At 42.2% G+C, this 16052-nt stretch overlaps 1 protein-coding gene across 3 annotated transcripts in view; it reads right to left on the bottom strand.

Moving 5' to 3' along the window:
* LOC308295344 (uncharacterized protein) overlaps nt 1–15143 on the bottom strand; it is a 30327-nt gene extending 15184 nt beyond the window's left edge. Inside the window, exons 1-3 of one of the 3 annotated variants that reach the window (XM_080738394.1) lie at nt 8621–8794; nt 4032–4100; nt 3838–3906 (exon numbers count right to left, since the gene is read on the bottom strand). In XM_080738394.1, coding sequence (XP_080594520.1) covers nt 3838–3906; nt 4032–4100; nt 8621–8729 — 247 coding nt within the window. In that variant the 5' untranslated portion in view covers nt 8730–8794. Of the gene's footprint in view, nt 1–3837; nt 3907–4031; nt 4101–8620; nt 8795–15056 lie in introns of those variants that run through there. The other 2 variants (XM_080738396.1, XM_080738395.1) reach the window with 2 other exon arrangements.
* Nucleotides 15144–16052: the final 909 nt, after the last annotated feature.

Below are 16052 nucleotides of genomic sequence, written 5' to 3'. Positions count from 1 at the left end.
TCCGGGGAAGTCAGTCAAGCAGCGGTTGTTGATTTCTCTGATGTTGTTGTTCAGAGGAGTGTACACAGTGCCTTTGAGAAGGTTGTCTTTGTCGACACATCCATTTTGCAGGTCAGGAAAGGTGTATGAAATCAGTGTATTCAGGTCCTTAACCAAGTGGTGTGGTGGAATGTGGACCTGAATTTCGGTGTCCCCTTGCGTGTGTTTGCCTTCTCCTAATGCAAGGAGATAGTTTGAGAACTCTTTCTCAGCTGTGTCTGTCCTCATGTTGGTGTTGAGCTTGTGTTGTTTGATGAGTGGATAGAGTGGTGACATTTGTATGCAAGCTGTAACTATCTGGGCCCTGCTTGCTCTTTTGAGAACGGGGAGAGTCTGCCTAGGGTCTCCACCCAATAGGATAGCTTTGCCACCCCAAGGTTGCTCGGACTGCATCAGGTCCCTCAGTGTTCTTTCAACACACTCAATGTTAAAACGATTAACACTGAAGATTTCGTCCCAGATGATTAAGTTGCTGGCTTTGATTAGCTTTGCCAGGGAGGACTCGGCTTTGATGGCACAGACAGAGTCTTCAAATATGGGGATTGGGATCTTAAATCTTGAATGAGCGGTCCTGCCACCCTCGAGGTTTTGAGCAGCCAAGCCTGTGCTGCCGACACACAGCACAATGCCATTGTCTGCTCTAATCGTAGCTGCAATAACCTTAAAAGTAAAGGTTTTTCCATATCCTGCAGGGGCATTCAGAATGAACTGTCGTGTGATGTTGTCTTGTTTTGGTGTGTGTACTGCTTGATAGACAGCATCACAGAGCGCCTTCTGTTCCACATTCAGCTTAGGAGTCAGCAAGTGTACAATTTGTTCCTGTTCCATTGTGTTGAAATCTTCAGACAGACCTGAAGATTTTTGTCAGCTTTTCCTGCTCAGTCAGTGCTCTTGGTTGTGGCATGTCCTTGTAGTTGGATAGACTACCCCCCATTTGTGAGAGCTCATCATCAATTGCAAGTAGTACCAGATTTTGTATATAAACCTTGTCTACTGCATCTTTGGGGCACCTCTGTGCAGTGGCTTCCTCATGAACAAAGTCATCACTGAGCTGTTCCACGAATTTTTTGAACAGATGTGTGGGCTGTGATGGGTGACAGTAGTGGAGGATGATGGCAAAAGTTTCTCTGACTTTTTTCGGGGATGCGTAGGTTGAGACCTCATGCATGGCGGTTATCCATTCTCCATCATCTTCAAGCAAGCCCATGGCTAAAGCTGTGTCTTTGAACGTGTCATAGTGGTTGCCGTCACACACCTTAAGGTCGTCATAGGTCTGTGGTCCCCTTATATGAGCCAGAAGCAGTTTTAAGTAGAATCTCTCTCCTTGGTGCACTGACACATTGGACATCCTGCCTATTGTCCTCGGAATGTCTCTGTTCTTGGGTGGGTTCACTCTTTTCTTCCACGTATGGGTGTTGGTCATCCAAGTATAGTGTTCTGGAATCTCCTTGTAGAGATATTGTCTTGCGTCGGGGTCACTGCTGTTTAGGGCAAAGAAGGCCAGCAATGTTGTGGGTTTGGCTGCTGTTAGGGCCTCCTGTGCATGGCCTTCTCTGAAGATGATATTTTGCTGGCCCTCTGTGTGGATGGCGAGAGTGCTGACAGCAGGGATTCTGTCTTGGATCTTGTACTCCATTGTTCTCCAGTGTGCATCATGTGCATCAATGGTCCTGGCATTAATGAATTTGGAGATCTCATCTTTATCTTCAATGTTGACAGTGCCAACATCAACTCCCTTGTGGATATATTTACAGGTATTTGATGGTGTGAAAGGAGCCGACAAATTCAACGTTGAGGTGGCACTTGTACTTGAGAAGGGTGAAGGGGTTGTAAGGCACAACGTGGCTGCTGTCAAAAATAAAGCCATCTTTATTTGTATAGGTGTGACCGTCAATGGGCCGTCTGTACTCTGGGTAGCCATGACCGTTATGTGGAAGTCGAGTGCTGTGACAGAACGGTTTTGGGAAATTCTTGCTACAGACGCCGTTGACCATGCAGGGGGGCTCTTGGAGTTTGCTGTCCCACAGGGGCCATGGAGCATGAGTTTAGTCACCAGGCTATACAGCTCTGGCTCCTTCTCTGGGTCAGGTATGTCTGCTCGAATTATTTGATCTATGTCATCCACAGTCAAGATCTCATGTAGGAGCAGCAGGATGTGGGCATGTTTCAGTCCTCTTGTCTGTCCCTCAATGGTGTGTACTCGTGCTTTCATTTTCCCAAAGATCCCCAGCTTTATGTCGTTGAGGAGACCATCCAGACTCCATTTGAACACTTTGTTGACAATGTCTGGTCGGTCACTGGAGCGCTGTCCTGGAAATATGTTAAGGAGTACACCTTCACCGTTTTGGTTTGCAGTCATCGTTATGAAGAGATCAAACTTCCTGTACTTGGTTGCTATGGCAAGGGCATCTAGATAGTGCTTATAGAGGTATCTGGGGCTCCCAGTGTGTGAAGATGGAAGAATGAGGTGTTGACCAACTCTGGTTGCCACAGTATGTTCTGGAAGGTTTGGCTGAGTACTCATGACGTCAAGCAGACCTGAGTACTGGTGGGTTCTGTACTTGTCCTGAAGTTCTTTAGTTCTGTAATAGCTCATCCGAGAGGCTTCAATTTTGCTGTATTGATCACAGAAGTATTCTTGAGTAAGTCTCCCTGACTTGAGTACCGTGTTGAATGAGTTGGTTCTCTGTTGTAGATGGAATCTGAAGAACTCTTGTTGAGAGACTGGTTTGCTTGAGTTTGAATTCACCTTCATGATGGGGTTGTCGATGCTGAAGCCAGCATCTCCATGTGGCAAGATCAAGGGATAGGTGGCTGGGTCATACATAGGGTGGAGTGCATTGATTCGTGTAGTCTGTCTTTGATTAGGTGCATCAGCTGGAGTTCGGTATAGTATAATGTCCCTAGGTGCTGTCTGGTCTCCTGGTGCCACAACAACAACGTCAGGGACATCAGGGTTATGGTGTTTCTTCTTTGCCCCCTGGGAGCTTTTGGACTGGAATACCATTTTGAGTTCCTGAGTTGGGTTTGCGTTGAATATTTCAGCTCCGGTTTTAAAGAATTTGACTAATGGGTTAACCGTTTTTAATTGATCTTGGATCATGGTCAAAGTATCTTCCTGAATAAGTCCGTCTCCCAGAGCCTGATCAAGGCGGTTCTTAATTTCATTCTGTTGATCAAAGACAAAGATTTGTGCAAATTTTGGTTTGTTTGTGCTGTCAGGAAATACTGCTGAGGGAAGGCTGTGGTACATTTGGCCACTCATCTTGAATATTTTTGGGAAACCTTTTAAGTCCACTATCTTCCCAGTGACACTTTTTGAAGCCATAGATACTAACCCATTATACTGCCTGATGTTGTCCATGAATTGCTTGGATTGTTCAGAGTTCCTGTCAAACAGGGTCTTTAGTACAGGAGGGGGATCCTTGAATGGCTGGAGTTGGATCTTTCCATAACTACAACAGGCACTGAAGGTTCTTTTACCGTGAGAGGTTTTGGATGTTTCCCAGGGGAACATGATGGCATTGCATGAAGTGCAGACACTGTCCATTGCAGGTGTATGAAAGGCAACAATTTCTGTGAGCTGTTGTGGTAGTGTCCAGGCTCTCCTGAAGTGTTTGTCCTTTAGTTTTTTCCTTTGAGATGGATGAGAGTGTGTTCCGTATTGATGGTCTTCACAGCGTCGTTCTGCAAAGTGAGATTGGACAACATGCATGACTTATGAATAAAGTGATTTGGGGAGTTGTGAAAAGTGTGAAATGTGTGAATAACATAGCATTTGTAAAGAAAAGTATTTACTTTTGTTGGGGGGCGTCTTTGATGAGCGAGACTGTCTCTTTCTGTATCGGCTGCTGTCATTGGGATTAGCTGAGAAGTGAGTGAAGACAAAATAATTAGGGAAATAATAGTGTAGAGTTGATGTGATATGGTGTAGGACAGTGTTTGTGCCAATGATGTTGTTTTGATAGAAAAGATGTCAGTGTGCTGGGTACCTGTTGCCTGGGTCACTTCCAATGACAGGGTGTGGCTGTTTCCCGGCTGACTGGTCTGAGCAGGGTTATCTGAGAAGTTAAATAGCAGGATTTAAAAAATAAATAATACTAAGTAAATTGGAATGTTGAAAACTAAGTGTTTGGGAAAATATGTCATTTGACTTTCTCTTCCGACTTTCCATACAATGCACCACTGAAAGATTTGTATATTGTAAACAATATACTATATCTGTAATATATAGAATATAGAATGTAGAATGTAGAATAAAGTATTTGTGACAATCTAGTTTGTGTATGCATAGTGTCAATGACATGATGTGTATCTACATGATGCAATAGGAATTAGTGGATAGTAATTAAGTATAGGGCTATTTACAAGTATAGGGCTATTTACAATCTCTCAGAGTGGGTCACTCTGAGAGATTGTGTGGCTGCTCGTCTGATGGCATCCAGCTGAGATTAGAAATGAGAAGTGTATATTACCCACAATATAAGCAGGCATCACAGTGTTTAAAACGCATTTGGGAAATAATATGTGAAATGCACACACAATAGATAGATAGTAATTAATACCCGAATAAAATGTGCATGCAGGCAGAACAATTCATTCATATATTATATATCATATACGATATGTTGAAAACATATCTCTAAATTGTGTCATTATTTAGTGCTGAATTTGTGCTGAATTGTGCTGTAAATTTTAGAATTTGTGCTGGTATCATGTGTGAGATTTTTCAAGTTATAGTTTTGCTGAGCCTTGTACCCCCAATTATTTGGCCCCAAATGGGGGGAAAAAGGCTCTCATCCTTTAGTGCTGGATGTGCTGTAATTTGTGCCGTTGAAATCATCAATTGTGCTTTTATATATATTTATATATGTAAATATTGATATGGTTGTGAGGTTGTGAATTAGCAGATGTAGCAGCATTACAGGGGTTTGGCCAACAGAGGGCGATGGAGATAATGGTAGAACATAGAAGCAGAACAGTGGTGTTATGTTGAACAACTAAAAAGTGATGGCAGCCCAAATTGTAAAATTTACGGCACAATACAGCACAAATTCAGCACTAAAGAATGACACAATTTTTATATATTTTTTTCATCATATGGGGTGGCAATTTCATAGAGGTAGTTTCCAGCACTTGAAACTACATTGATTAGACACACACACACACACACACACACACACACAGGCCCGCCGATAGGGGGGGGGTAAAGGGTACTCTTTACCCCCTTCCGGGAGTGGGGGGGCCCGGTGGAGTGTGGCCCGGGCCCCCTCCCTCCGGCCTGGGCCCCCCTAGGAAAGATTTGGAGGGCGCAATTACACTGTCAGTTACGGTAGGCCAGGCTGTGATGTCATTACGTTTCCACTGCGGAATCTTGTAATCTCATTGGGTCAAGATGGCCCACATGACATTTATCTCCTTCGCTATTCGCTCTCATACTAGCACATGTTTTGTTTGAGGAAGAAGCTACAGACTACGGACGCTATAGACTCCGAGACAAGTTTGAGTAAACATTAATTTATTGGAAACATATGGATTAACACATGGCGAGGACGAGGAGTTTGCGGGTCGGTAGAAAGAGTTTCGACAATGCGGTGAGCACCTTATATATTGCATAATTGTACATGTTTGGAGCGGCAGCTCATTAATATAAGCGACATCTCTCTCTCTCTTTCTCACGACGTCTCTTGCTCTCTTTCTCACTCTCTCTCTCTCTCCCTCCCTCCCAGAGAGACGCAAGCGAAGCGAAGTTGCACAAAATAAGTTATACAGTACATATTTCCTTTTAATATTAACCTGAGTAAAATAAGCTGCATTGGGAGGTAAACGGGAGACACTTTATTGTGAATGTAAGACCAGAATAGATAGTTGTGTGTTGCTGGGTCCTAGTTGTCTCACAGTCACTGAATGTTATACTGTACCTCTGTCGCTGGCTTCATGATGGCTTTGGAATAGGGCACAGTTTAAGTTGCACGTGGAAGATGGACAGTCAAAGCTGTATTATTAGTTAGAGTATGTTACAGACACTTTGAAACAAGAGGGCACTTGTGTGAGTAAAGTTGGCTAAGTTGTCCAGCCACTGCACACGCATTTGAAGATGGAAAGAAATGGACTGGGCTGGGCTGTCCCACGTTAAAATGTCACCGTGGCTTGAGTGGAATATATCCGAGGAGGCACAAATGCTTATCAACTGAACTGTCCCAAACAGCTGTCCTAAACCAGATGCAGGGACGCCTTTATCTATTACAGTAGCTTGTGAGTAGCCTAAGCCTATATACTTTATTACCTTATGTCAGCTGAAAGCTGAGCCATATTTCAAAGGATTAATCTGAAATACATATTTCTGTGCAGCAGGCTATATGCTTTGTTTCTTATTATGAAGGAAATGTGTTCTCAAAGTAATGCAATGTTCAGGTTATTGAGCAACCATTTACGCACACCGATGCGCAAATGGTAACGTGGTTAATTAATGTATTTGTGCAAGATGGCCCTAACATTTGTGTACATACTTATGTTCAAACAGTACAATCCAACATGTACCGATGTCTCTGGTTCACATTGGCACATTTCACTCAGGTTTTTGGAGCTGTGTGGAGCTCCCTATACGTGGCCGTGTGTGTGGGTCTGTCTGTCTGTCTGTCTGTTTGTCTGTTTGTCTGTCTGTCTGTCTCCGGGTATGTAGCCTGCAGTAACCTTTTCTGGCCACACATGTTAAGGGAGGGGCGCTGTTGCACACACACACACACACACACACACACACACACACACACACACACACACACACACACACACACACACACACACACAGCTCCACTTCGAACAGAGGTTCGATTTTTTTTCATCTCACTAATGTCAATTTGTCTGCTGACCTCACTCAGCAACAACATAGCAGTGATCACCCCATGATGTGCACTGCAATGTAGTTTCAAATGCACTGCATGAGTAAAAAACTAAAAAAGAAGAAGAAGACACGTGTGGCATACATGATCTGGGCAGATTGCCCCAGGAAATGTGCCAATCTCAACCCAAAACAAATGTCATGCTTAGGGCTGTGTCTGTGTGCTGCATTTACCCGACCTGCTTGTCATTAATGCATACAAATATCTATGACCGATATTTTTATCAGATGTCTGGTAAATTTTAACCATGCCAGTTACAGTGATCAACAGTTTAAAACCCAGTTTAAAACCCTAGCACAATCTCTGAACGGTTATGCCGCCATGTAGAACCACTTTTAACAATTCTTTTACTTTGAAAATGAGTAATTTCCTGTGAAATACACGTTATTTCGGCCCGCGCTGCGCGCGGGCCAAAATACGAATACGGGCACGCGTGGAGGGGGGCCCGAGTGGAGGGGGGCCCCGGCCAGCTCTTTGATATTGACCCCCTTGCCAAAAATACTCTTGACGGCCCTGCACACACACACACACACACACACACACACACACACACAAAGTTAGGAATGCGGCTGGGGGTGGAGAAGTGAGTTTGCTATAGGGGGGAGAATGTTTATGACACACCAAGCAGCAGGGTGTAGGAACCTAAAAAAGCACATCGATGTTGTGTGGGGGAGTAGGCCTACACACACAAATGCAACACTTACACGAATGACAAACACTGCACACACACGGAGTGAAGTAACAGCACGCACACACGTGCGTGCACATTTGTTGTGGCACTGTTTCTGCCAAGCAGGATTTAGAAGCACGACACAGTATACACACGTGTGTTCGGCGCGGGTGTGTGCGTGCGTGCACAGTCATACAAATGAGAGTGAATAAAGCAAACACACATTTGACTTGTAGCAGTACTTTTACCTAAGTAGAAACATTGGCGTACTTTTCCACTCGGAGCATCAACGGACGTTGCCGTTGGTGTTATACACCGAATTGTGACCTATAGAAAACGGTGGCTGCGATGTTTTAAATAATGTTTATGTCATTTCTACACAGATGTTGTTAGGTAGTATCACGTGTGGTCGGCGGGCGCGCGTGCGTGTGTGCACAGTCATACAATTGAGGGTGAATAAAGCAACAAAAAAAAAACATCACAATGTGCCAGCAAGTATTGAAAGAAAGTGAACAAAATAGAAGCACGACACAGTACACAGACGTGTGTGGGCGGCGCGCGTGCGTGCGTGCGGAACAGTATTTCTACCTAAGTAGAAACATTTCTGTACTTTTCCACTCGGAGCATCAACGGACGTTGCCGTTGGTGTTATACACCGAAGCGTGACCTATAGAAAACGGTGGCTGCGCTGTTTTAATTAATGTTTATGTCATTTCTACACAGATGTTGTTTGTTTTAGGTAGTATACACACGTGTGGTCGGCGCGCGTGCAGTCATACAAATGAGGGTGAATAAAGCAACCAAAATAAACATCACAATCTGTCAGCAGCAAGTATTGAAAGAAAGTGAACAAAATAGAAGCACGACACAGTACACAGACGTGTGGTCAGCGCGCGGTGGTTGGCGCGCGTGCGTGCACAGTCATACAAATGAGAGTGAGTGAATCAAGCAAAAATCACAATCTGTCAGCAAACCTTTTAAAGAAAGAGAACAAAATGACGTAAATAATCACCTGTCGTTGATGCTTCTGCTGTTGTTGCTGCTGCTGCTGTTGCTTTAACCACGCGTAAATAGTGTTTGCGTTGATGACGGCCAAGGGATGTCTTTTTTTTTCGTCCCATGTTTTTCCACGGGAGGTGTAAAATTGAGTGTTTAATTTTAACAATAACAGGTCCTGTTTTGTTTGCTGGTTGTGTGACGATAACTCTGCGAGTACAACAGCTGTTGGCACATGCGCAGTTGGTAATGGGTGGTCCTAGCGGGCAAAATAGCTGGCTGAAAAGCGCCTGAATAATTTGGTTTTATATTAACTGTACGCTAATGTAAGTACATTGATGGTGGCAAGTTGTGCCTATAACGTGTGTGCACAGTCATACAATTGAGGGTGAATAAAGCAACAAAAAAAACATCACAATGTGCCAGCAAGTATTGAAAGAAAGTGAACAAAATAGAAGCACGACACAGTACACAGACGTGTGTGGGCGGCGCGCGTGCGTGCGTGCGGAACAGTATTTCTACCTAAGTAGAAACATTTCTGTACTTTTCCACTCGGAGCATCAACGGACGTTGCCGTTGGTGTTATACACCGAAGCGTGACCTATAGAAAACGGTGGCTGCGCTGTTTTAATTAATGTTTATGTCATTTCTACACAGATGTTGTTTGTTTTAGGTAGTATACACACGTGTGGTCGGCGCGCGTGCACAGTCATACAAATGAGGGTGAATAAAGCAACCAAAATAAACATCACAATCTGTCAGCAGCAAGTATTGAAAGAAAGTGAACAAAATAGAAGCACGACACAGTACACAGACGTGTGTGGTCGGCGCGCGTGCGTGCGTGCGTGCAGTCATACAAATGAGAGTGAGTGAATCAAGCAAAAATCACAATCTGTCAGCAAACCTTTTAAAGAAAGAGAACAAAATGAAGTAAATAATCACCTGTCGTTGATGCTTCTGCTGTTGTTGCTGCTGCTGCTGTTGCTTTAACCACGCGTAAATAGTGTTTGCGTTGATGACGGCCAAGGGATGTCTTTTTTTTTCGTCCCATGTTTTTCCACGGGAGGTGTAAAATTGAGTGTTTAATTTTAACAATAACAGGTCCTGTTTTGTTTGCTGGTTGTGTGACGATAACTCTGCGAGTACAACAGCTGTTGGCACATGCGCAGTTGGTAATGGGTGGTCCTAGCGGGCAAAATAGCTGGCTGAAAAGCGCCTGAATAATTTGGTTTTATATTAACTGTACGCTAATGTAAGTACATTGATGGTGGCAAGTTGTGCCTATAACGTTGGCAGAGTACTGATCAGTACATCTGCCAAGCGTGGAACTTGGTTTTATATTAACTGTACGCTAATGTAAGTACATTGATGGTGGCAAGTTGTGCCTATAACGTTGGCAGAGTACTGATCAGTACATCTGCCAAGCGTGGAACCTCTAGGATTAGTGGTTTTGATTGATTGAAGACTTTATTAGAAGTTTGCATAGGAAAAGGTACAGTTTCATGACGGTACAGTTCACTGGTACAAGGTCTACTAAAAGGAGATCCATGAAAAGACTAAGCTTATTTCCACTGGAAACCATTGAAGTATCTCATATAAAAATAGGAATAGGGAATAGGAATGGGAATAGGGAGCATAAGCCATTGCGGACTCCATGGACCCCTTCTCCAATTACTATATGTAAGATGTAAGATGTAAAGACTTCATTAGAGGTTTCGGTTTGCATAAGAAAAGGTAATTTCATGACAGTACAGTTCACTGGTACAAGGTCAACTAAAAGGATCGACACCTCAATTAACCTCGCCTACCAGGCTTTCTCCCGGGAGAGAGCCTGGTGTTCGTTCACAACAGACCGTTTGGTTTCCGCCTAAAGCGCGGAAACCACTAGAAGAAGCGGTGTGGGTCAAATATCTGCTCGCTCTGCCATCCTAGCGCGGGGGTCCTGCGACTGTTGATGACGTCACACAATAGGATCGGCTCTCTGTCTGAGCCTATTATTATAGCCAAAGATATTTAATTAATGAAGATAGCTCATCCTCATTGGATCCACTAGAGTGCGACATGGTACACAAATCCTACAAATAGACTCCTAAGTGGGCGCCGGCTCTGACACCAAATCTCGCGCACGTCCTGTTTACTGGTGCTATGGATCCCGTGAGAGTGTGTTGCTGGGACACTGTGGGACAGCTAAAGTGCAATAATAAAGCTGATTTTCTCAGTTGTTGTGTCGCTGAAAAAAGCCACTTTAGTATGACAATTTTGTTAATATTGTGTGGCTTGTGATGATCTGGTCCAATATTTAGTTCAGTGACTATAGCTTCTGAACTATTAGTTTGCTCTGTGTTCACGTTAGCTCTCCCATTGTAAATGAATAGACTCCAAACATGCTTCCGCCTCCTAAAAAGGTATCTACCTACGTCACACAGAAACGGGAAGTACGGGTCTTTTGCACCCTCTTGCTATCGCCCTCTTGGTTATAGCTCTATGGTCTGAGCTCCGTGAAGTGAGCTGCATTAGCGTTTCCGGCCTGGGAGTAGGCTACAATAAGCCAGGCTCCAGCCTTCAAAATAAAAGTGCACTAGCCTTCAAAATAAAAGTGCACTAGCCTTCAAAATAAAAGTTCACTAAATAATGTTTTTTAAAAGACACAAATGTATTTAAAAAATATGTGTATGATATATGTCTCTATACTAGTGTACTTCTAATTGTCCTAACACATTTTCCAGGTTCTTTCAGATTGAAATTCAGGATATGTGAGCTATTAAAGGCCACTTAACATGTTAATTCCATTCTTTCTATTGTAATCCATAGAAGAGCTATCAATTGGTTGTTGATACAAGTAGGCTACACCAGTAGGCCTACACCTAATTAGGTCCAGTTACTTAATTATCTATTTTACTTTATATGTTTATTTAGATTGGGCAGATGTAATGTAGGCTGGGCTATATTAATGTAAGAAATGAAAATACACCTTGTGTGCATCTACAGCAGGGGTCTTCAACAGGGGGTCCAGGGCCCCTAGGGGTCCTCAGAATTACTACAGGGGAAGACACCAAATCTATGTGTGATAGGACCATTCTTTTAGAATAAATGAACAATCCTCTCGTCCCTTTTCTGAGGAGAACTTTAGCCAAAAATAGCAGATCTACACGCTTGTAGATCAGCTATTTTTGGCAAATAGGTTTGGTTTTTTATGAATTTTTTTGGTTATATTTTTGGTTATATTGGTTTTTTATATTTATATATATAATATTTATATAATATATATATATATAATATATATATATTATATATAATATATATTATTAATATATATATATATATATATATATATATATATATATATATATTATATATATTATATATATATATAATATAATATATAATATAATATATAATATTATATAATATTATATAATATTATATAATTATATATTATATATTATATATTATATTATATTATATTATATATATATATAATATTATATTATATAATATTATATAATATTATATAATATAATATATATATATATATATATATATATTATATATAATATAATATATAATATATAATATTATATTATATAATATATTATATAATATTATATAATATATAATATATATATATTATATATATATAATATATAATATAATATATAATATTATATAATTATATAATATTATATAATTATATATTATATATTATATATATATAATATTATATTATATTATATTTTATATTGGTTTTTTATATTTTTTTATATTTTTGGTTATATTTTGGTTATATTATTTGGTTATATTTTTTTGGTTTTTTATTTTTTGTGAATGTCATGTTCCAGTGTTCAGTAAAGGTTAGAAGTGAAATTCACAATCATCATCTATCTATAAATGCGACAAATCTCTGTCTGTCTGTCTGTTTGTTTGTAATCCGCGTATCTCGAGAACCGTTCGTCCCACCGGCTTCAGACTCGGCACGCGCGTTCCCCGCCGCCGCGCGGAGTGCAGTGCTGGGCCTCGACCCGACCCGACTCGCGGTTTTCCCGAAGCGGCACGAAACGTTCGGAATCTCCTTACGCGGAGCTGATTGTTGACATCAGGCTGTTCCTGAGGAAATCGGCACAATCGCTGACTCATTGTGACATCACTTCACTCTGACATCACGTACGCCGCATGAGTCAACAAAAAATCTCTGTGAATGTGTATGTATGTATGTGAATCTCGAGAACCGTTCTTCCCACCGGCACGCGCGTTCTCCAGATATGGGCATAAAATGAATCCCCGAATGGGGAGCTGATGTCTGACATCAGAGTTTTCCGCAACCGGTACTGTGTGTGCAGAGATCTCCATATATGGTTCCCACCGGCACGCGCGTTCTCCAGATATGGGCATAAAATGAATCCCCGAATGGGGAGCTGATGTCTGACATCAGAGTTTTCCGCAACCGGTACTGTGTGTGCAGAGATCTCCATATATGGGCATAAGGGGACAAAGGCAAACAGATGGTCAAAACGGGTCCTATGACAACAGGTATATTGGGGTTTGCATTAAAGGGTGGGGACAAAGGCTAACAGATGGTCAACCGGTACTGTGTGTGCAGAGATCTCCATATATGGGCATAAGGGGACAAAGGCAAACAGATGGTCAAAACGGGTCCTATGACAACAGGTATATTGGGGTTTGCATCAAAGGGTGGGGACAAAGGCTAACAGATGGTCAAAACGGGTCCTATGACAACAGGTATATTGGGGTTTGCATTAAAGGGTGGGGACAAAGGCTAACAGATGGTCAACCGGTACTGTGTGTGCAGAGATCTCCATATATGGGCATAAGGGGACAAAGGCAAACAGATGGTCAAAACGGGTCCTATGACAACAGGTATATTGGGGTTTGCATCAAAGGGTGGGGACAAAGGCTAACAGATGGTCAAAACGGGTCCTATGACAACAGGTATATTGGGGTTTGCATTAAAGGGTGGGGCATTCATGGGTCCGCTCCAAAAAAGAAAATAAAAGAGACAAAGACAAACATAAGACAAGCGACAAAGCGTGGGACTGGGAGGATGACTTGAATGATGCAGATTTAAGCAGGCTGTGTATTCTGCTTAAAGAAGAAACAAACAAAAAGCGACAGAGATCTCATATATGGGCATAAAATGGACGCAGATAAACAGATATCTCCATATACGGGCATAAAGGGACACAGACAGACAGATACAGAGATCTCCATATATGGGCATAAATAAGCAGGCTGTGTATTCTGCTTAAAGAAGAAACAAACAAAAAGCGACAGAGATCTCATATATGGGCATAAAATGGACGCAGATAAACAGATATCTCCATATACGGGCATAAAGGGACACAGACAGACAGATACAGAGATCTCCATATATGGGCATAAAATGGACGCAAATAGACAGATATCTCCATATATGGGCATATGGGCATAAAATGGACTCAGAACTATATCTGCAGTGATCTCCATATATGGACATAAAATGGACGCCGACAGACAGACAGATACAGATATCTCCATATATGGGCATAAATGGACACAGGCAAACAGATGGTCAAAACGGGTCCTATGACAACAGGTATAATGGGGTTTGCATTAAAGGGCGGGGCATTCATTCCCTATTTACATCGTTCCCGAGTTGGCCAGGTCACCGACTAGACGCTGGGCCGCCCGAAGGGCGGCCCAGCTTCTAGTAATATTAATTATAAAAGAGAAGAATGAACACTGCTGTCTCTGTAGAATGGTGTTGCCATGCTGCGTGGTGGGGCGAAAATAGACGATCTACAAGCCTACAAAGCGTTGCGCTTGTTATGTGTTGTGAGCTAGTAGGTCTGCTGTGTTCGGCCATATTGTGTGACATTGTGTGACGTCATTCGCAAGCGAAGGACCCCTGCGCAGATATGGAGCCCGAGTGGATATGGTGGCGACAGCGGCGTCGCTTTGATTTGGTTCCCACCGTTTGTTTCCCCAATCCCTATTAAAATGCTCGAGTAGCCTAGTGTGGTTTTGCCGGTCGCTAAAAGTTGGACTAAAACATGCATATACCAAACTAATTTTTCAAAAACAAAACTACTCCGCATCGAGGAGTTTATTAGGTAGGCCATAAAAGTATGTCCTTGAGCGCAGGGGAATTATTTTGGGTTAAAACTGTTTCTGGTGGATATTTCCGGCCAAATTGTAGTCCTTGAGTACTACAACATGACGTTTTGTGGTTTCCGCTCCAGACCGGTTACAAACCCGAAAAGTGAAGTGATCCCAGACTACACCTCAATAGAAAAGTCAGGGGGAGGTAAGGATATGAACAGTTAACAGTTTCTAGTAGCTGCTAGTAGAAACTGTAAAATGAAAACAAAGGCAGCAGCCTTCTGCCTCGAGGTGGCTTTTCAGTGCGGAAGATATATATTTTCAGTGCGCAAACAACAAAGACAAAAACAACATACCTTCTCCAAGAATGTCTCCTGGTTGAAAACACTCTTTCACTTTTTACACAGACTGTTGTGCAACGACACTATCTCCGACACAAAGGGTTGTGAGTGAAAACCTCTATTATCGTATTTCTCTGTATCGTGTTCGTTCGCTCTCTGCTCTGTTTACGACTTGTTTCAACCCGGACGAGAGAGAAGACGGAAACGGTTCCTGTCCTTCCCTCTATCTTGTCCGGGTTGAAACACAGTACACTAATCCAAAGTTCCCCGTAGAAGTTGACCTACCAGAAATGCTGGTTTAGATCATAAACAATCAGGAAACATTATTTTCAACTAAACAAAAACAAACTCCCAATGAATTATAATGCAGGTAGACGTATACCATGAATATCACAGTTTATGTAAACTACAGGTAATAGCTTTCCATCAAGAAAGGCTATCATTAATGACTAGCCTATGATTATAATGATATAGCCTTTCTATCATGTATTATCTACATTGTATTTTAACTAAGTTAAACCTGGCCCAAACCTGTGCATCAACTGTGTGTCAAATTTCAAAACTACAATATTTCATATCTATGAACTAGGCGATTTAAGTAGGCATACAGTGCAACGGCCCACGTTGACCACTTGATGGCGCCATTTGACCAGAAGTTTGAATTCCACTGATAAATCTACGGTGAACAAACACAAGCTTATAAGATGCCTTAATGGTCCACGTCACATTGATATAAACCAGTATGCGCACGCCGGTCGGCACCAAATGAACCCCACCGGTCATAGGATGCGCATTCCATCAAACTTTCAGATGCCGTTTTTCTCCCAGTGTGGAGGAAGAATGCTTAGGATTTTTACTGTAAATTCTCACTCTTGAAATATATAATCCTTAGTTTCTGTTGATTGTAAACAATAATAGCGATTCAAAACAGTTGTCCTTCAAACCCCACCTCTTGCCCGATCCACTGGATCACCAGAGCGTCTACTGCTCGCCCAGCTGCAGTCCATGTGA

The sequence above is a fragment of the Nannobrachium achirus genome, assembly GCF_963921795.1.
Source record: "Nannobrachium achirus genome assembly, chromosome: 12".
Lineage (NCBI taxonomy): Eukaryota > Metazoa > Chordata > Actinopteri > Myctophiformes > Myctophidae > Nannobrachium > Nannobrachium achirus.
Note: the sequence above shows the minus strand (reverse complement) of the source record. Positions and strands in the feature narration are given on the sequence as shown.